This window comes from Lichenostomus cassidix, chromosome 1Aa, assembly GCF_008360975.1.
Source record: "Lichenostomus cassidix isolate B80296 chromosome 1Aa, HeHo_3.0, whole genome shotgun sequence".
Lineage (NCBI taxonomy): Eukaryota > Metazoa > Chordata > Aves > Passeriformes > Meliphagidae > Lichenostomus > Lichenostomus cassidix.
The window spans coordinates 35,270,381-35,292,971 of record NC_139480.1 but is presented as its reverse complement, the minus strand read 5'-3'; the positions used below and the strand labels follow the sequence as shown (position 1 = coordinate 35,292,971).

Sequence of the window (22,591 nt, the reverse complement as noted above, 5' to 3'; positions counted from 1 at the left end):
CTATTGTTTCTCAATCATAACAACAACATAGCAAAATTACATTTACACATATAATAAAGCTGTCTTTGTACAGGGTAGTTATACAGTAATTACAATGATTTTTCCATTAGAAACCGTCAGAGTTGTTTCTTTTTTCACAGAGTGTCTAAGTCCAGGAAAGTCCATCTCTGCTTAAATCTATTGTTTGCAGGAAAAATAGAGGGTAGTAGCCACACTCTTCACAGTACAGTATTCTACAGTTCTCCAAAAATATTATAAAGCTTTATCACACTGGAACTGATCACAAAGTATTGAAAAGCCAAAGGAAAACAAAAAACATTTGTCATCCAATATGTGCTATTGAAACCTAGATAAAAATACGCGGAACATCCAGTACAGCAGCCAAGCCGCCACCACCAGGGCTGGTTTGGGAGCAGTGGGATAGATCCTCAGCTGGAATTCACATCAGTCACTTCAATGGATCTACCTCACTGGGTGCCAGTAGAGGCTCTGTGGCCACACAAGCTCCACCAGTTTGGCTACAGCTTATTTGGAAATTACAGAATCCAACATATTAAGCGGAGTGAAATGTATCACAAAGAACTGAGACTGCATCTCAGCTGCTGGCCTGGTCCATTGCACCAGGGCTATCCTTACCAGGCAAATCCAAGTGATGCCATCCACAAAATATGGGGCAGTCTAGCAAAAGCCTCCTGGCTCATGACTGCCTGCTGCAGCACAGCCCCTCTGCTCTCACAGAGCTGCTCACCTGTTTTCTCTACCAACACTGCTTTGATATCTTAGGAAATGGTACATGTGAAATAAGCAAAGCATTCTGAAATATCGTTTGGCAAGGTTGCACCTACTTCACTAGTTAGAAATCAGTCACATATAAATGCCTTTTCTTCTGAGAAATTCGATTTAGTCTGACTCACAGCACGTATCATGTGGGTGATTCTCCTTAAACACATCTCAATGAAACTGGCTCCATATGTCTTTTAAATTCCAGTCTCAGCTGCCATATTCTGAGTCAAGCTCAGAATACCCCTACACTGTCAGCACAGACACAAGACAGAGTTAAGTTTAACAGATTCTTCAAAATATACTTGATTTTAAAATTCTGCTCCAACTAGGGCACGTGGCCTTTGGTGAAAAATCCTTTCTCCCCTTCCTTCCCACTGAAAACAAAATTACCCAGGTCAGCATGGACTACTTGCTCAAGTCAGAATGGTTTCAGTGGGTTTCAGAACTGGAATTAAGTCAGGCAGAACCTTGCACCATGATATGAATAAAAAGTGGCCAATTTTTTACATTTTTGTATGCAGAAAAGGATGCTGCCCTGTCACTGGTGACATACAGGTTTGCACAGGCATCTGATTTTTTTCTTTAATGGTATTAGTACAGTTAGTACTATTACTAGAATTATTACCACAAATAATTTGTAGTGAAATCCTTCTGAATCACCTGTTAGAAAAAAACCTGAGAAATTCCTGGTACACTTTCAAACATTAACAAAAACATCATAAAGAAAAAGAGTGTCTGCATTCCTATTCAAACTTGAAAATTAAATATTTGACTGTTTGAAAATACTTCTGAAGAGGGGACACTATAATATTCTAGACCTTTACAAACGTTTTAGTCAGTGCTTTTCAGCTGGAGTGGCCAGAGCTCAGGGCTTACATTTTTCTGAGCAGTGCAGGTTCATTAGCTGGACTTTTGCTTTCTGCTAGCACAAGGCAATGGCATTTGTCTCTGAAGATCACCCAGAACCCACACTCAGCAAAGGGACCTTCTCTCTCTTCCATACAGCTGAAACAAAGTTGGATGGTGCCTCTCTGCATTTCAGCGGTTCCCAGCTGCTCTCCCAACCCAGGTGGTCTGGCAGCAGTGGCAGGTGATACAGCCAGCAGTGTTCTGACTGCTCCATCCATAGCTGGGCAAAGAGACTCTTCTCAGTCTGCTCCACAGCTGGATGGTCCTTTTACTCCTTCATGCTCATAGTGACACTGTGGCTATATAGCCTGCTTAGGGCAGGCAGCCTGATATGCTGAGTACTCATAGCAGGAGTGGTGCTAAGCTGATTGTATATATAAACAGTTTTCAAACCCACATCCATTTTCCTCAAAGAGAAAGCTGCACATTTGACTCAAAGTCCATTTTCAGTATCACCTGTGATCATGTGGAAAACCAAAATGTTATTCCGCAGGTATCTAAATAAAAGCACCCTCACCTGCAAATATTAGCTTCACTTTATCCTAATAATTAGCATTTTATGGGAAAAGTATCTCTATGGAGGATTTTTCACACACAGACACACACACACACACACACCACCCCCCCACACACCCTCACACACATATATAATTTTCATTTTTTATTTACTACTAAAGACTTAATTGTATGGTTCAGGATCTTTTCTGTGAAAGTACCCTTCTGCATCAGTGGACATATTTCCTTTGGCACTCTAAAGATCAGTGAAATATCTACAACAGCCCAAAAGCTATACAAAATTCACCTTCAGTTTCCAACATAGTATCAGAATTCTTGCTGTATTCACTGAAAAGATAATTAAAGGTCAAAAATTTAGATGCACTTGAGAGCACATGATGTATTTTTTATCATAATAAATGTCCAAGTACTCCCAGTAACAGCAGAGGTGACATGTCATTTCAGAAGAATGTTTTCACAGTGTTCTGCCCTGCACAATTAGTAGCTACTATAATTTTAACAGCTATTAGAAGTGGATACATGAATAATTCTACCAGCTACGAAGTAATAGGCCAAGATATTTGTAGTGGACAATTTTATAAAAATACAATAGCTATCTTGTTATGCTGGCATAGAATCATGTCTATTCATATATCTTCCTATATGATTTTGGAAGCCATATCAATTAATAACTACCAAGGATCCTGAGTCATACAAAGGCTGATTAAAGATTCAACCCTCATCAGATCTCTATAAAACGACATCCAGGTCCATGTCCACACTGCATTCACATTTTGCATGATCTCCTCTCACTAGAAAAGACAAAGTAAAGTGCTGGATTAGAAAATGCTGAAAAATATGGAGCATTTGGCTGTCTAATCACAATTCAAATCACAAAAATGAAGACCATCTCTAGATATGGACAATAGAAGAAATGGACTGGTAAAAGAGAAAGAAAATCAGTAAGATAAAATAAATTTTTCTACCAGATTGTATTAGAACTTTCCATGAGGAATCAACTATTCTTTAACACACAGCTGTGTGAAACTTCTTAAAAAAAGGTTTCTAAAGACATATAATCAAATGCAGGGTGTTTGAATATTTCAGAAAACCATGGTTATAGTTATTTTAGATTTAATCCATTTAAATTTAATCCTGATTCAGTGTGAAACGGCAAAATACAAAACATAAAAAATAAAATAATAGAGAATTATAATGGAAAGGCCAGTTCAACCTTAGAGCAACAATGCTAACATTATTAGAATATAACAATTATAAGCAACATATCAATAGGTATGTATAATATATACATTTGGGGCTTGATATCTGTGGTAGACCAGTTGCTCAAGGCCACTAAAATATCAATTTACATCCAACACCAGCTAAATGTGCAAGAACTTCAAATAAGCAAGAGTGGAAATTTCTGAGCACTGTGCAAAACACATGGGCTGTAATGAACTTTTGACTTTGGAGTATATTGTTAGCCTGTCCTTTATCAATGGGAAGACCAGAAACTTCTGTGTGCATCCTGCAAGGTATGAGGTTTAATCTGTGGCTCTGGAAAAGAAAAGTCATCAAAGACAATATTGAATAAAATTGTAAAGGGACAGACCATTTCACACTCCTTTTTTCTGAAACCCTCCAAGCAATTTAGATTCGAGAACTTGGCTTTCTGCACACTCTTTGGATATCATAATTTTGGCCTTCATTACAGGGTAGAGGTTATATTAAATAGTATTTGGCTTGCTTTTTTATTATTAAAGGAAACTCTGCATGTGATTTTTCTCAGCAGAAATTAAAAATGTGCCGCTACATACTGGCATTGAGGTTGAGTTTGGTCAACCGCATAAAATAATACTTTTCACTTTTAAATGCCTTTCATAAAAAGATATTCAAGTGCTTTGCTAACATTAGTCAAGCCTCACAACACCCCTGTGAGGTAGGTAAGATACATAGGAGGAGGAGGATTTCACTCAGCTTCGACATGATAATGTCTCTGGGCAGTAGGTTCACTAGCACTGCAACATAGCACAAAGGTTTAGGGCTTACTATAAGGCAAAGAGTTAACAGTACAAGAGCACAGGATTCCCTCTTCTTTTGGTTAAACATGAGTCAAGCTAATGTGCTACACAGCACCAAACAGCTGAACAAATGCCCACACAAGGATTTCATGCCCCCAATCCACAAACAACACCCTCCAGCAGTAAAGCACACAAAATGACAGGTGCAAGGTGGGTACAACACCTTAGTTATGGGATGGGTCTACTAGTTTTTGAGGAGCAGAACACCTTGGGAATGAGAGCCCAGAAAACAATACTGTCTCCACACAACTCTGAAAATATCTGAAGATGCTTGGGTTTGGTTCTTTTCACACCAAGGTTTCAATTCACAACTTAGTGGGGATAAGCAACTGCAACCACAAAGCATGTTGGTAACTTCCATGCCTTGTGAGGGCAACAACCAGATAGAATGGCTGCTCTCTCTCTACTTTGGAGGGTCACATGTTCCCCACATACACGGCCATGATGTGATCAGATGGTTGGGATAGGTTGGGACAGGATAAAGAAACACTGTCCCACATCTATAATCTACCTCTGTAGCTGCTGCGTTCTGACTCCTGAAAACTGTATTTTTGTGGCTTTTTCCTCCACAGTGTAGACATGAGAGAGTATTTGGCCCCCATTGGTTTTATCCTCAACATTTAGCTTCAGTGTGCAGATAGTCATTGTACAAGTCCACTGTGTCACTGATCTTTCAGATTAAAGATTAAGAACAAACATGATTAAGAAAAATGTCATTCATGAACAACAATCTACATGAAATACAAGGGAACAGAAAGAAAATCATGTTCTCGGTATTAGTCAGTACAAATAAACACATAAACACACCCCTAAGATTCTCCATATTTCACTTTTCTATGATGGCATAAATAGTACATTCCATATTTGCAAAAATATTGCTCATATAGAGAATCTGACCTGTCTATCATAATAAATCATTACTGAGACTGGTCTACCACATGCAAGACAGCCCTCTTGGGTAATTTTAAATCTTTGCATGCAAGATATTCTCCCTTCTTCTCCATTTCCATTTGAATCCTCTGTTTATTTATAATACTTGTGCTACAAAACTTGCTATTGCACAGGCTGGGTGACGTGGGTGATCCATTGTGAGTAACACTGCCTTGTAAAGTAGCTGAGAAGAGGTGGTTCATGGATTCTGTGATATCAATGCAGAGCTCCCATCCCAGAACACATTCACTGTTGAAATTACACTGTTTCACTGATCAGCAGTGAAAAAATGTACATTATTATAATGCAATGATTATGTCCTTCTCATTTTCTCTCTCTAACCCCTCTCCTGCCCCCTTTCTCTTTCTCCTCTCTCTCACTATTCTGCTTATTTAAATATAGGAATATGGAGACTGCAGATATAATTGGTAACTCAAAAAAATGAGCTGGCATCTTTGTGATCATTAACACACAATCTCAGTGGTAGGCAAATTGGCAGCAAGTGGGTAGGTTGACTTTACATCTCATACTGCCCCAAGCTGGAATCCTTTTCCTTTTCTTCTCCTTGCTTTCCTTTTGTTCATTGAAATAGTGATTGTCGTAGAGTCTTTGTGCTTTGTATAATGCCCAACTTTGATGTAATCGGAACTCACATACAACATGTGGCTGTTACACATAAGCATGCTAAAATACAGGCAGGGACAGTACAAGCATGCACAAAATAGTCTTTGAAGGATTTTTTTGTTTGGGTTTTTTGACATTTACATGCACCACTTAATATCATGTTTGGTTGTATACGTTGAGGACTGGATTTCACAAGCATACATGATCTTCTCTTCTGAATTTCTTCTTGACAATTTCACAAGAGTTCAGTGTAAAAAGAAAAACCCACAATGAAAAAAAAAGAAAAAAACCCACAATGAAAAAAAAGAAAAAACCCTTATCCCTGCAATCTGATCTTGTCTTCATGTTTTCATGTTGAACACTTTTAAAATGTCTCCTCTTCCTCTTGCAGTGAGTCATGTGAAATGGTTGGCTGCAAAGACACGCTAGTTTGTCAAGGATTTCCGTAGCCACTGGAACAGTTCTTCCTTATAAAGCCTTTGCCACCTCACGTTGGCTTCCACTGTTTCCACAGCACGAGAGAAAGAGACAGCAGCTCCACCTTCATAACTCTTTATAAAGTTCTTTAGCTGGAAATACAAGTTAACAGGTTAAATTTGCAGCAACTAAAGAAAGGAAATACTTCCAGTGCACACAAATAAGCCAGGCATTTAGGACAAACTTCCACAATCACTGTAGAAGTAAATACAGTATCAGGTAGAAAGATTTAATAGGAAATGTATTAAGACATTAATTGACAGCAGACTGTCAATTAGATGTGATGCAATTGCTTCACATTGCACTGGAAGATATTGACATGTCAGTGCTGGATCACATTAATATAATTACCTCCTTCCCTCCTGCAGCTCAACTGCTCCACTGCATAGATGGCTGCTCTAAACCTTTATTTCTACCTCAGAAACCAAACTGGGACCACCGGAATTGCTTCTAATTAAGGTTTATATGCAAATATTGGGAGAAGGCACTCCTGATGCCCTTTGGTTTTGTCAAGCTTCACAACACATTTCTTTTATTTTGATGTGCAGATCCCTTTTGATTACATAATACCAGTCAGTTGCTGCAAAAAGGAAGGGATGGTTACAGTGTGAAGAGAGAATGGCTAAATAGCAAGTGGGCACGCATTTGACAGTCTTTGAATGCCTGGAACATACTCCCTTCCCTTATGAGAAAACTTTGATCTTTTTTCTGCAGACTGAAAAGGCTCTTGTTCTTTTCTTGTGTATACTAAAACAGCACCAGCACCTGGATTATTATACCCAATGGCACTGGTGAGTTTTGAATTATTGTTCTTATTAAGTGGGAATTGCAAGGCTCATCTGCATGGTAGATTGCAGGTTATGTTGACCTGTATAAAATTAGATGGTTTTAGCAACACTTATGAATAACTAGGTAATTTTTGTTTCCCAGTGACACCAAATTCACCTTGGTTACTAAATTCTGAGTTTCAGCAACATCTTTTTGTGCCTGGGCTCAAAAGTGAAAAGGCTGATTCTGCAACCTTCTCATTCTCATTCCCATCACAGTCCTAGGAAGGGACCAGTCCCATCAAGGGACCTGGAAATTATCAAAAGCAGACTTTACCCGATCTCTGTACTTTTTATACCAAAATGTTTACAATATCAGGGTTTTTTTTAACCAGGCAGCTTACCAATCCTATCATGAAGGTGGAAACTAAGAGTACAGAAGGCTTCCTTGTGCAGGGCAAATAATCAAATCTGACCAACAGCGGCATTCCCACCTGCGGGGAGGAAACCACCTGTGGCTCTTCCCTAAGTTCCTGAGGTCACTAGAATTGAGTGCAGACAAATGGTGGATGCAAAACATCAGAGAGCAATCAGAGTTGAAGTAATAGTGATTGTGCTGCATAAGAATCGTGGGACCCATTTAGAGCAGCATTGAGTAGCTGCCAAACAGGGTGTAGCACAACTACACATCTACCTAAGTCAGGACAGATGTAAAGTTAAAATGAGAAATCTTTCCAATCTAAATAAGAAGTAGTTAGCATTTAAAACAAATTATTGTGGTGTCATTTGGCCAACATATTCGGTTAGCAGATTTTCTCACATGGGAAATACTGTAAGAAAGAGAAAACAAAGAATACACTGAAGCTTCTACTTTCAACACTGATGTTTTCAAGGGCTGCCCTCTGCAGCATAAACTAATGTGGATAGAAACATCTCATCTTTAGTTTCTCAACCAGTAGTCAAGAGAAAAAGACAAACCTTCATATCCAGCCAAGCACAAAGAAGTGCCTGCACAATCCCCCTCCTAACACCACCTCTACATACTTGTGTACCTTTGCAATCTGCTCCTCATACTTGTGCTGCCCAACTGCACCAGCAGTCGGGTCTTGGACTTCAGCAGAGACCTTATTATTGTTCCTTCCCTGCTCCCTGCTTATAATGAATACAGCCTCACATGCCAAAAGTAATTTAGAAATTACCTCTCTTAGTTCCCCTTCAGTATTGAGGAATTCTGTGACCCCACTGACAAGCTTTGAATTCATAAATAATGCTTCTCCATACCTGCAAGGGCAAAAAGAAGATATACAGAGAGTTACTGCAAGAGCCAGGTCAACTGAAAATTAGACAGTAATCTTCTGTAAGCAATGGAGGAGGCATGGGACTGATTTTGGGGGGATCAAGGGAATAGCACTGGAACTGGGCACTGGTATTTCAGGCTAAAAACCTACACTGAGACCTCCTGAAATAGTCGTAATTAAGTCAGATGCCATTAAGCAGAATGTTCTTAACTACAGGCACAGTTGAGTGCTCCAAAGGAGGAAAGTACCAAACAACGTCCCATTTAATGGAACAGAGGAGACTGAGGGGGACCTCATTGCAATCTGCAGCTTCCTTGTGCGGGGAAAAGGAGGGGAAAACTGATCTCTTCTCTTTGGTGACCAGTGACAGGACCCCCGGGAAGGGCCTGAAGATGATTCAGGGGAGGTTTAGGTTGGATATCAGAAAAAGGGTTTTTACCCAGAGGGTGGTTGGGCACTGAACAGGCTCCCCAGGGCAGTGGTCACAGCACCAAACCTGACAGTGTTCAAGAAGTTTCTGGACAATACTTTTGGGCACATGATGTGGTTCTTGGGAATGGTCCTGTGCAGGGCCAGGAGGTGGACTCAATGATCTTGTGGATCCCTTCCAACTCAGCTTATTCTGTGATTCTGTGATTCAGTAAAATACAGCTCAAAATACAGGTGCCTATGAAGGACCAGAGCAGCAACTCTGGAGAAGTATTCTGAGGAACCCTTCAAGCTGTACCATTAAATCAGACTTTTTGATGTGCTGCAGTCTTCTCTGCATTTTGTATTCATCCACCTTATCTACACTACAAATGGCCTCTCAAAAACTGAACTGAATCAAATTTTCTTGTTCCAGTACCAGATAATTAAAATAAATAAAACTGATACAGAATAATACTGCTAAAATAATCCCCTGGGCCACAACATAGCATCTTCAAAGAACCCACACAGAATGAAAATTTAAAAGCTTGAGCAAGGAATATTTAAAGGATATTCAGCAGCAATCAGCAATGACCTTATGGCAGGCAGCTGCTTTGAAACTGGCCATTCAAATCCTTCTGTTCACTTGTTTTTCCATAACTTTTTTTCAATCCCCCAAATGAAGCATCTACTTCACTACTGAGCAGATCAATCCTTAAGTTTTATACTTCATGTTGGAATAGTTTGTGCTGTTTGTTGTTTTGGGGCTTGGTTTTTTCAGTCTCCAGCATGAATAATATAATTCCATTGGAAACCAGAAGCAAGTCTTCTGTTCAAGTTAGATGCCATTCAGCATAGTAAAAGGCACTTGACAATAGCTATCCACATCTATATCTACACATACATCCAAAGCAGTATCTAGCTAATCTGAACATGACTGGTTTTGAGATAGGGAATCCAGATCTCCTGTCGGACATGCGTAGGTATTACCGATAGACTTTACTGAAATTAAGTTCATTTGGGGGAACAATTTAATTCATAGTCCACTTTTACAAACTGATTTATAGAAAGATTTCAAAATTCAGAGTGAAATGAACTAGCACAGTCAGGTTTCTGTTCTGCTTCTGTTAATCCCAAATTGATTACCCTTAGATTATAAAGTACTCTAAGCCACAGTTCTTTCAAAGGGGAGAAAGAAAAGAGAAGGATAGCCATAGTGAGAGATATAGAAAGATGGGAAGGGAAGAGAACCAGGTTCTCTTTGAGAATATTCTATTTTAAGGAAGGTTTACACTGCATTGCTTGCTATCTTGAGCTCATGTGAAGAGAAATACGGTTAGAGGTACCAAAAATTCTACTCCCTGACCACTAATAAATGAATTATTCATGGATATTTCAGCAAGTACATCTCTTTTTCTGAAATTTCAGCCACACTGGCATATACAGACATCCAGAGGCAAACTATGGGAAGTATGGATTTCATGGTACTTTAAGCACGTTTAGGCTTTCTAACAAAGCCCTTTATTATTACAGTCTCAGACATAATTGACTGTTTGGAAAACTGGAAGCTCTTCTTGATGGGGTCTTTTGACAAGGTTACCAATCCACTTTAGAGAAGCAACCTCATAAAAACAGCTGCAGGGATTTTATTTTTCTTACGGTCTACTGTAGCCACAGTGCAAACAAGAACAGAATTCCTTCCACTAAAAATGATACCTTCATGAATACCTGTGCTGACTACTGCCCATTATGTATACTCAATAAATGTTCAGCCATTTACAGCAATTTCTATAGAAGTTCTGCTAGCAAAAATGCTAGAAAAATCACCTTCCAAAACAGTCTTTGGCAGATGTGACACATAAAAAATAAATAGGAAAACTGTTTGGTCTTACAAGTGTCAGTCTTCTCACCCTTCATAAGAAAGACAACAGCATTACAGAACCAGGACTTTACATGCCTGAACTTCCTGGAAATATTCTGGAGACAGACTCTCCACTGCACCTTTCCTTCTGCAGATTTAAACCCTCCAGATTTAAGCCCCACATTTGTAAAGGTTTTGCACTTGTGCAAACTCGAGACGCAGCATAGTCCATTTACTTTGGACAGATATAAATACCTTCCCTAATACTTTCAAATTCCCAAATGCTGACAAATGATTCAGCACTTGAGAATGAAAGAATTCTTACAGGCAGCTGATGTATTAAATTTTCACACACAGACACGTGCTCACAGGATGAAAATGCTTTCAGAGACAAGGTAGTGCATGCTCAGGTAACATGAAGTCAAGCATAGTATTTTCAATTCTCTTTTTCAGAGTTGTAGCAGCCTTAGTCCCACAGATTTCTTACTAAAGACTTGTTAGGCAACTCAATTTTTAGTCACCTATGTAAATTATATGAGTGACTTTGAAGACTTTATACATCATCAGTATGTTCTGGACAATGTATAATGTAATGCATACTGTAAAAATATGAAGGAATAACAATATTTTGTGGCAATTCTAACTCCTTGCCATGCTGTGTTTAAAAGTGGGAGAAAATAGCATTATAATTTAATCCCCCTCAGCGATTTAATTTTACTATCTGAAACATCAACACTTTTTATAATAAATTAAATGGAAAATACCACAGAGATATCACCTTATTAAATTAATGTTTCATACAAATTATTTTAATTTTTAATCAAATTAAATAATAAATTATAATTGTAGAAAAAGGATGCCTTGGGACATAGCATACTTGAATCACAGAGTCATAGAATGGTTGGGGTTGGAAGAGACCTTAAATATCATCCATTTCCAATCCCCTTGCCATGGGCAAGGACACCTTTCACTAGACCAGGTTGCCCAAAGCCCTATCCAACAACACCTCACCACCCTCACAGTAAAGGAATTCTTCCTATTGTCTAATCTAAACCTGCCCTCCTTCAATTTGAAGACATTCCCCCTTGTCTTATCACTACATGCCCTTGTAAAAAGTCTCTCTTCAGCTTTCCTGTAAGGACCCTTTAGGTACTGGAAGGTGCTATAAGGTCTCCCTAGAGCCTTGTCCTCCCCAGGCTGTACATTCCCAGCTCTCTCAGCCTGTATTCACAGGTCAGATACTCCAGCCCTCCTATCATCTCTGTGGCTGTCCTGGGCACTTGCTTCAAGAGTTCCATGTTCTTCTTGGACTATAATTCCACAATAAAGCTTATATTTATAAAATGCAGTAGTGTGGTGATCTTAAATCAGAAGGCTAATCACAGAATCATAAAACACTAAGGGGTTGGAATGGACCTTAAAGACCATTCAGTCCCAACCTCACCCCTCCACGTGCAGGGACACCTCCTGCTGGACCAAGCTGCTCAAGGCCTTATCCTGTTGCAGGGCCTTACCACCCTCATAGTAAAAGATTTCTTCCTAATATCTTACTTATTTCCTCTCTTTCTCTTTGTACCCATTCCCCCTGGTCCTATCACTACAGTTTCCTGATGAAGACTCCCCCTCTGGCTGCATTCTATCATGTCACTGTTTCAGGAAACAGTTAAGGGGCAAAGTGTTAATCAGACTAATTCTACTCTCTGAAAGGCTCATTTAAAAGGTTCTAATCTATGATTACAAAACAATGTTATTTTCTGTATATATCACACAGGTACAGCTTGCATTAACTATTTCATTTCACTGCATTGAATCTTTCAGAGATCAACAGAAACTCAACTGGATGTCACTTCCAGAAAAATCAAATGCTACAATCTTTTTGGTGGCTCTGACTTGTGTTTGGAGACCAAACTGCATGAAGGTAACACAAAGACAGCATTGAGCAAAGAGACAAACTGTTATTTTTTCATTAAAAAAGGATAATAACAGACCTTTGATGAGGCCTTGCTGATTGTTTGGAATTCCAATTACACAGTAATGCATTCCAAGCAAGTGAAAAAAAATACAATTCAAATTCTATGTGAAGTTAAGCTATTCAAAATTATAACACCCAAAAGATTTGGCATGTGGCATAGTTTGCTAAATATTTTCTCTTTGTCTACACTGTTTAATGTTGTCCACATCTAAAATCACAAGTTTTATCCAGGTTTTCAGATAAACATACTTGCTAAGGCAGACACAACTACTGCATGTGTTTGTAGCAATACAGATTACAGACTGTGATGGCTTTATCCCTAAACTCTGGATAAATCCCTGGAGGAACCTGAAAATTTATTTGTTATAAATAGTAATACATCTGCCATCCACTTTCTGTGTAAAAGTCCAATTCCTGGAACAATCACACCAAAAGCAGAGAATTCTTAATTTTTAAACTCTTGAACACTCTTAGAGCTTTCTGGAAATGGCTTTCAAAAAGTATGCTCCTGCAATATAAATTTCCAAAACCAATTCCAGCTCAAACCTATTCTCCCAGATGAACCTCTTCCAAACTATAAAGTATTATTCAAAACAGCATGAACATCTTTCTGAATTTTTAGGAAAGTTGCACAGTGTCTGAGTTTCTTTGACTCTTATTTTGATGCTGTGAAACCTATAGAAAGTTTGTACCTCTATTCATCAGGCCCTGGAATATAGTTGCTTAAATACAGCATCTTAAATATACTATTTCAAATACTCTGTGGTAGAATAGCTGGCTCCTCACAAGTCCAGAATGGAACAGATCTCCAGTGCCTTTCCTGCCAACACCAAAGGTGTGACCTGGCATAGGATGCCTTAAAATCTTGGACACCTGCCTCTAAGAACCTGAACCTCATCCAAATTGTGGTCCTTTTTAATCTGACAGTATCAGATGAGCTGCTGTGCATCCTTCAGGCCCTCAGGCTGTCCCTAAAGAGCCACAGAAATTTGTCATTCATTGAATTAATATCAAAATCTTCAGCAAAAAGGATTTAAAATGTTGACTGGGCTTTAGAGTAGGAGCATGTAGCACTTGTTCAAAGAGAAAGAGAAGCAGGTGTAAGGAGCAGCCTTGTCTCCTTTCTGTTCATCTATTTTTAATTCAAAATGTTGCTGCTCTATTACTTGAAACACACCTGAAACACAGAGTGGAAAGAAAGGGGATGACACGATATTAGCATCCTTTTGAAAATGGAAATGTTTCAAAAAGAGTTTGGTGCATTTTTTCCACAGCTGAAATAATGGTTTTGAAAGGATTATTTTTTTTCTATCAGACTTTAAATCAGAAAAATTCCTTTGGGAACTGCTGTTTTTTAACTATGTAAAAGTAGAACTGCAGCACTTGACATATAGATAGAATTCATTATCATAAGCACAGACACAATACACTAATATATACACAGATGATTGCTAAGAGACAAATGTCTCTATGCATGTGTGTGATAATCCATGAATAAATGCATTTATGACTCATACACAGGTATTTCATATTTAGAGACAGCTCTATTTATGGATTAAAAGAGAATGGACTATATTCAGAAACTTACATAAATACACACCTATACAATACTTACACAAATTGTATCAAGATAAGAAAATGAAAATAAATTAGGAATTTTTATCTTTACCTAGCATTTAGTATTTTCCATTTTTCTCTGAAAAACTTCCAGGCAAGATCCCTTCCATGTGGATTTCGAGCTACGTGAATGATCACATCAATTGCATCCTGATCCAGGACAACTTCTGAGTTGAGAGACAAATTCAAAAGTCTAATGGGAGAAACAAGAACATTTAGTTTCACAAATACATTGTCTAACATCAGTCCCTCAGAAAACTCTCAGAAAAAAAAATCACTGCCAAATTGTTTAAATCTCCAGTGAGTTCAGTGGTTTATTTCTCCAATTCCAAACACTAGACACACTTATGAATCAGAAAAATCTTGATGTAAAAAGATTTAAATAAAAGCTGAGTGTAACTTTACATGTGCACGTTTGTGAAATCTGTAAGATCAGACTGGTCAAGACATTTAAATAAAGGACATGCTAACAAAAAAATACCAACAATCATGACAGGATTTTAAACACTTTCAATGAACAAAGGAAAATCTGGAATTGAAAAGATAATATGTGTCAATTTTCATATGCATAAATGTAGAAGTGTAAGAGGGTTTAAACAACCAGTAAGCCTGTGCTTGAAAAGCAAATTTCTTTCATTTAGACAAAAGCTCAAGTGATGATCCATAAATGTTGAAGTGATTCTTAGTAACAGATTCAAATATAGAACATTTTTTACCTGTTGAGCAAGTTTCTGTCATCACTGCAAGTTAAGGCTTCTAATAATATTTTCTTCTCAGACACTGCTGTGGTAGAATGAAATTTCATCCAAATGAACTCCCATACATCTTCATCCATGAGTGAAACTCCTGTACAGTAGACAATGTCTCTCACATTGAGAGGGATTCTACAAAAGAAACCAGTAATAGGATCACAGTAAATAAGCAGTCTCCTGATATTGGACACAAAGGAGGAACATTTATGAGACTTCAAAATTATTGTGCAGCAGTAATGAGTTTTTTTGAAAACTACATTTGCACCTCTTTACTGCCACCAAAATCTTCCAGGCTATCCTAAAGGGCTTTCTAGTGGTTAACACATGCTTGCCATTCTCTTCATAATGATGTCACATTGTCAGGAGACTATAAAATACAGTCATCTAGTTCATCAACTCATAATGTGCCACATAACCTTCAGGTAACATAAGTTCTTCAAATTAGTAAGGGATCTTATCACTCGGTTGCTGGGCTCGATGCCAAATCTGCTCTTCTTGTCCTTTTGCACTGTTGTAGACTAGGACCTGATCAGCCAGAAACTTCTCCTTGCTTGTGCTGAAAAGTGCTTCAGCTTCATACAGTAACATACAAGTCAGAAACGATGCACTGTGACAATGATACTTACAGATCATATTGTCAGGAGTGAAGAAAATAGAAAGATCTGTTCATTTTTTTCAGCATTTTAATAGCAGTACAAAACCAGCTGTGCCACAGGATGCTTGTGAACTGTGATTACTGCTCAATTAATATCAACTCAAACTACAGTTGAATGACCAAAATCAGATCTAGTATAGTATGTGCATATGTATATTTTTGTTCCAAAAATGTCTCAGCTGGGCTTTCAATTTCCTTGCTCATGTTTCCTACACAAGCCTAGAAGCTGAAACATTTGTTAGCAAAGGGTATTCCTACAGGTAAAGCTAGACATTTCTTAGGGTAATATATTTCTGATTTTCAGGGAAAAAACCACCCTCTTTTGGTTAGTAATGACTGGGCTGAAACTCTTCTGGAACTTCACATGCTCTTTAGAGAATATAGAAGTACATAAATTTGCTGTTAGTGTCTGCGTAGTAATACAGTGGGACAAAAAATCAAATTACTTCTGTAAAACTTGGTATCAGAACTTACAGAAAACAGGAAAAAAAGTTTAGATCAATACTTTAGTTTTAAGAGGATTTCACCAAAATCTTATACCACAGACTGGGTTATCCCAGTCAAAAACAAAGAAGTTCTTCTACTCCCATTTATTCATTCTGCAGAAAAAAACTCTTACACTGAAATAGAAAAAGACATTTCTTCCACTCTGTGACGAGTGTCTTTGTTAAAACAAATCAACACTGATCTCTTTATTAAGGAATAAAAACAGTTTATTTTCCCTCACTTAATCTTTCTTTCAAAAACTGCATGCAAAGGAAACTGAATATAACTTGACTCTATTGCAGAAAATTAGGAATATATATTTACAAACAATAAATATAGACATACCAAAATTAAAGGAGAAGATATTCAGGTGCTGCCTTTGTGTTGACTTATATTAACTGAGAATGAGGCTTAAAGCTTCCTAATACCTCCAACTATCTCAAAACTTTGGGTCAGCAATTACAGTAACATAAATATGCAGCCATATACATATACACTGCACAGAACATTAAATTATACTGTCCCGATTTTCTCATCACTAAGTTATTTTTTCCTAAAATACAACTTTCTTACTAGCTTATGTGTTTTGTGGTTTTTGTTTTGTTTTTTTTTTTTACTTTTAATGGGGGGTTTAATATACCACCAGCAGCTGTAAGAACACACACTACACCAAAGGGACTAAGGGGTGTTATCCTGACTAGGGGACCAACCAACCTGTTGCCCCAAATCTGACTTATCATATGATACCTGAATATGAAGAACAATTGAACCAGTCTAGCCTTATTTCAATGAAGGAAGGACTTTATATCCTGTCACAAGCAGTAAATCATGTTTTTAGAAGCACATGTAGTTCTTTCAGAGCTTTGACAACAGAAATATTATCTTTGGTTTACTGCAAGATGTGTGATTCAGCCAACAGTTATTCTAAGGAATTAAAAAACATCAGGAAAAGGTAATACTTTTTTGGTTGATTGTCCCATTGAGTCAGGTAGGAACTGGGGGGGGGGGAGGGGCGGGGGCTGGAAGGCCTGTCACTTTCTGTTTGGCTAGTACAGACACAGCACCAGATGTACCCAGAAGTGGATGTCTAACCCCAGAATGGACAGCACCCCTCACTTGTGACATTTACATTTTTTAAAATTTACACTAAAACAAATCAACTCAATGGGCTTTCCCAGCGAGTCCACTTTTTACATTCTAAGGGCCAACACCAGCAATTTTAGCAGCAGTAAGCACAGGATCATTTGCACCTCTGGGATGGAAGGAGGCCTTAAGACAAATGATGGAGGTGATCTCATCACCATAGCCTAGATGTCACCATTTTCCTTGTTACGAAAACTCTTACTGCCAGTAGAGTGCATCAGTAGTAGTACACTGGCAGTGCTGCAGCAGATCTAATCAATATCATCCAATCAACTGCTCCAGGGAAGGCTCTAGGTCTGTACCTATAAGCTAAGTAATTAGGAAAATGAGAAAAAAAGCAGCCCCTACAAACCAAGACATCAAACAAAAACACTGCTTTTAAAAGGCTTGCCTTCACAAACCACAAAACATAAAGCTATGAAACACTACCAGCTACTCCTGTAAGAGGCGGGTACCTCTCATGGAAATGAAAATTATTTACAAAAATGAAAATACCTCAAACGTAATTTCTCTTTAATTATTGCCCCTACAGAGAGTCTTCTAAGTTAATTTTGTCCATTTGTGGGGATTTTTCTTTCTCACTCCTCCAGTCATTTTGGGCGCATATTTTTTCATTATCTAAATATCTGAAATCTCTCCAGTCTACAGGCTTTTTAGTATTATAAGTTCATGGAAAATTGCAGTTCCAAGGCACTAGATCAGCATGTAGATGTTTGCCCCTTATATTAACTGAATCAAGTGGATAAAATTACCATTATTTTGGTGTTGCTTAGGTTGTAACACTGCAGAACACATCCTGTTTTTATGTGAAACCTCATGTGCGCCTTGATCCACTCTCATTTTTAAAGAGCTAATATGATTGATAGATACTTCAGAAAAATAAAAATAAACGTTTGAGAGCATCACTTTAAATGGCTTTAATTTGAATACTGATCCAATTTATCTAACTTCATTTTTCTTGCTTAAGAGATATGATGGTGAGAATTAAATATGTAGCTAGCTGAGCTTGTTTAAAAATTAAACACTTTGGGAGAAAAAGTTAAAAATTAAACAGTTTAAAAAAATTAATTAAAATCGTGCTGTGCCTTTACAGGGATTTCTTTTTTTCAAGAGTGAATTATAAAGCTCTACAATGAGCTAAGAATAATGTTCTAAGTTATAATTAATTGGTACATACTTGCTCCTATTTAAAGTATGTTCTAACAATTGAAGATACACTTATAAAATTGGACCATAATTATTTATCTTCTGGGGAAATTGTGTTCTAATTTTTTTAAATGTAAATGCACACAGTTTAGACAGTTCTTTGATTAAGTAACAAGTTTCAACACCATTTAGGGTACTATTTGACAAAGAAAATTAATCAGATACATTATTCTTTATTTTTGCAACAATTTAATATTTAACTTAAGCCTATTTTTCTTGATGACTATATTTATAGTCTTGTTTAATAGGTTACAAGGTTCAGGTAAGAAATAAGAATGAAGTGTTAGTACTTTGTTGGCAGATCTGTAATACAGATTCTATTATAAAGAATCTATTATGAAGAGCACCACACAGTTTATTTTTTAAAACTTCAATCTCAAACCTTATACTCCCTTTACAAACTCCAGGAGCCATGCTGCTGGCACCATTGTGCACAAAGAGGAGGGGATGCTCCTCTGCCATAGCACACACCCAGTCTAAAAACAGAAGGCAGAACTTCCCCTTGAAAACTGAGGCACAGCACTGTGATGGGCTCGACATTCAGTGCCTGTCCCACACTGAATCCAGAGGACATTAACTGAGGATGTGGCTGCTGAAGGCATCTAGGGCAAAGCTTGCACAGCCCCTGTCCCATGCTCCCATGTTTCAGGTATCCCGTGGGTCTGACAGAGGCAGGCAGAGAATACATCACCCCTCGAGCAATGGTTACTGCTACTGCTCCTTCCATTCCTATCAGACACCCCACAAGTGAACATGCAACCAGCACAGTCCAACTCTTCAATGCTGATTTTAATGACAGAGTGATGAGTTAAGTGCTTCTTTATGGCACTAATGTCTGAGTAGATATGCCTTGTTTTGTCCATTCTGGATAGTTTTTGCAACAAAAATATGGCCATTTCTGATCGTTCTGCAAAGCTGTGGAGAGATAATCCCTTAATTACAAAATTGGAGAATAATCTATCTAAATTCTAAGGATTGCAAATTAATTGCTGCTAACCCATAATCACAATTTATAGGGTCATTTCATTGCCGTGACATACCCAAGTCAGAAGGTAAAAACACTACCTGAACTAGCCGCCCCATAAAGCCCAATTTATCTTTTACAAGATTAAGTCCCCTCTCTATTCAGACCAAATGGTCTTTCAGAGTGCTAAATCCTTGATTAACTTGCACTCAACAGTGTTTTCTTCATCCTTAAGTTTTATTGACTTGAGTGCAAGATTCTACTCAAATGTTGTAACAACCTATTAATTAGTTAAATCACTTCAGCAACACTGGCTCACATTAGCTGGCAAAGCTCCAGTAACATTTCAAAATGCATGAAAAGCTATGCCTGATTTTTTTTTCATTAATTAAAACTTCTAGTGGTTGAAAACACAGAAGAAGGGATTCACTTTATTTTTTTACATTTATCAGACACTCGTGTGCGGAAAAAATTAAAATAACTCTTACTATTTCATGCTTTCTGCTAACAATTTCCAAAAATAGCTCGTAGGCATCAAGCCCTTGAAAAAAACTAGTGCCTCTTCCAATCAACTAACAATAGTAATTAACCTGTTGGCCATGTTCTCACAAGTACTTACGTAGGTGGTTAAACTTAACTACATTTCTAAGTTGTTGCAAGACTGTAGCACTACTGTGCCCATGTGAAACACGGCAGTAAAATTATCTATCTCAAGTAATTAGAAAGAGAAATAAAAGAGGAGGAAAAGGAAAGAAAAAATGCTTGTTTGGAAAAACATTTGATTTTCTATCACCTAAGCCAGACTTCATTGAAATTACTTCAATTAATGAATGGCAATTTGTTATTTACTACTCCCTCAGATCTATGGAGAGTTTTGTTTATAGACATGCTACACTCTCCTATACACTCCTGCAATTGTTTTTCTGGTAGCATTTCCATTGAGTAGTTAAAGGTGCAGTCAAGTAAGCACACCTGTCAACTTAGGCAGGTGGATGGACATGAATCCATTATTCCTTGTAGAGGAAACACAAAACCTGCATGAACAAGTATGGAGTTCACAACTCACAAATTTGGCTTGTTGGTTAACACTGTCCTTCCGATTATGTGATGGAAGACATTTACTTCATTATTTACACTTTTCTTGAGATGATTAAGTATTAACCAATGTTCCTAACCATCATAGCAGCGTGACAGAAGTGAAATGGCAAACAGAAGTCACTGGAAAAGCCTATGTATTAATCTACATTAATACACTTTAAAAGATTAGATGAGGTAGTTGAGTACTATCTTGTAGACATGCAAGATCCTGATTTCATTACTTAGTAAACAAAATGGTTCATTTGTAATGCAAATGACACACAGAGGTATTCTGACCCAAAATTCACGGACAGAACAGGGAAGTTCATGTCTTACTCTTTTTTCAGTGATCTCTGGCCTGCAGCAGGGCATCTTGCTGCCCACAAGAGCTTATCTGTTGCTTGTTAACCAGTCAGATAACTTAAACAAGACAAGCTGTCTTGTAGTGAGCTATTTTGGCACCGTGGAGTTAACACCAGTCTGGCATCTCCCAATTGCCAATAAACATCTTACTGTCGATGTGAGATCTGGAAGATGAGCTGGATTTCTCACTGACAGACACCTCACTTTACAAACTATAAAAACTACACCAAACTCTCATACAGCAGAAATCTTCTACACATTCCATGGAAATGTGTGGAGTTTTTCCCGTGAGTAGGGATGCTTGTTTCACAGTTGCTCCCACAAAGGCTGAGTGAAGGAATCTGTGTACATTATTATCATTTTGGTGGTAAGATATATTTGACTCCCAATCAATACTATTTCTTTTGCTAGCTTGGCACCTTCATGTCGTACACTGGCTTATGTAATTCTGTAATCTCCTAGTAGTTCCTTTTAGTTTTATTCTGTCGAGTAACTAACTCTGATTAAGGTATTTTGTCTGTTATCTCCCTCCTGTCTGTTTAATAAATAATTCATTTTATAAACAGACATGATCTGCCACTCTTAGAAATTGCAGGACAGAATGATTTCTTCATTGAAACTCTTGCCAAAATCTGAGTCTAAGACAGGTCTTATCTGAAGCTCCCACTGATCCTGTGACATGGTCCCACTTTAGCATTCCAAGATTTCTCAGAACAATCTGAATGATTAGACTAGAACAGATTTTAAATATCTGTATTTGCATTCAGGATCACCCATCAGTCTCTACTTCTTCTCATTCACAAAGACAGACAAATGCAAACTTAATTAACCCATGAGCTACAGAATGGATGCTGACTTAATTCAGTGCAGCAGCCTGTACTCCCCACTCCAAACATCATCAAAACTGATCAGAATGCTTGTGACAGAAGATTAATAGTAGAAATAGTAAAAACTGCATTAAAGCTAAAATCACCCCAAGTGATATGATATCAACATTAGTGAAATGCATTTACTCTAAGTTTTCTAGGGGTATTAAAGCAATTAATTAAGGTACTTTGTTTCCACATAAAAGAAAGCAATAAATAGCAATGACTGCATTTCTAAAGAAGTTAAAAATAAGAGGAAACTAAAAGTGCCTATGACTAGCTGGGGCCTTCCAACAGGTCCAGTAACATCTTACAGGAATATCTCCACATAACTGTGTCTGATGCAATACTATCATCTCCCACTGTTAGCGCTGCATGTCAGCAGAAGAATAGCATCACCACAGCTCTACTAACAGAATCAGAATACAAGCACTCCTTTTTCTGCTGAAGGCAAAATCAGCTGTCTCAGTTCAAAGCAGCTCTCTAACATATTCAGATTTACGTCAACTTTGCCCCAAGGAAGCATACATCCACAGTCAACTTTGCCAGCAGAAATGTATATGTGGCAACCAGTAGCTGATGTATGGTAAGAATAGCTGAAAGATAATCGTGCCTGCACCCACAGAGATGTTTGCAAAAACATGTTCAGGACTATGGATGGGTAAGTTATGCTTCCAGTCATCATAGTGTGTATTTGAATATTAAGCCCTATTATCTCCTGTCAGGAGTTTACAGATTGCAGCTCTGTATGCATTCTTTTCTGAACTTCAGAAACACACGTTTACTCAACCTATCCAAGGCAAGAAGTCTGAAAATGCTAATCCTCTCAGAAACATGTTTTTCTTTCAGAATAGATG

The 22,591-nt window shown here is 37.9% G+C and overlaps 1 protein-coding gene across 1 annotated transcript in view; it reads right to left on the bottom strand.

Annotated features, from left to right (window-relative positions):
• Nucleotides 1-6,106: 6,106 nt before the first annotated feature.
• The window catches only part of TRHDE (thyrotropin releasing hormone degrading enzyme), a 193,662-nt gene continuing 177,177 nt past the window's right edge, over nucleotides 6,107-22,591 (bottom strand). The window contains exons 16-19 of the mRNA XM_085045076.1: nucleotides 14,939-15,106; nucleotides 14,275-14,415; nucleotides 8,266-8,347; nucleotides 6,107-6,391 (exon numbers count right to left, since the gene is read on the bottom strand). Coding sequence (XP_084901202.1) covers nucleotides 6,248-6,391; nucleotides 8,266-8,347; nucleotides 14,275-14,415; nucleotides 14,939-15,106 — 535 coding nt within the window. The 3' untranslated portion in view covers nucleotides 6,107-6,247. The remainder of the gene's footprint in view (nucleotides 6,392-8,265; nucleotides 8,348-14,274; nucleotides 14,416-14,938; nucleotides 15,107-22,591) is intronic.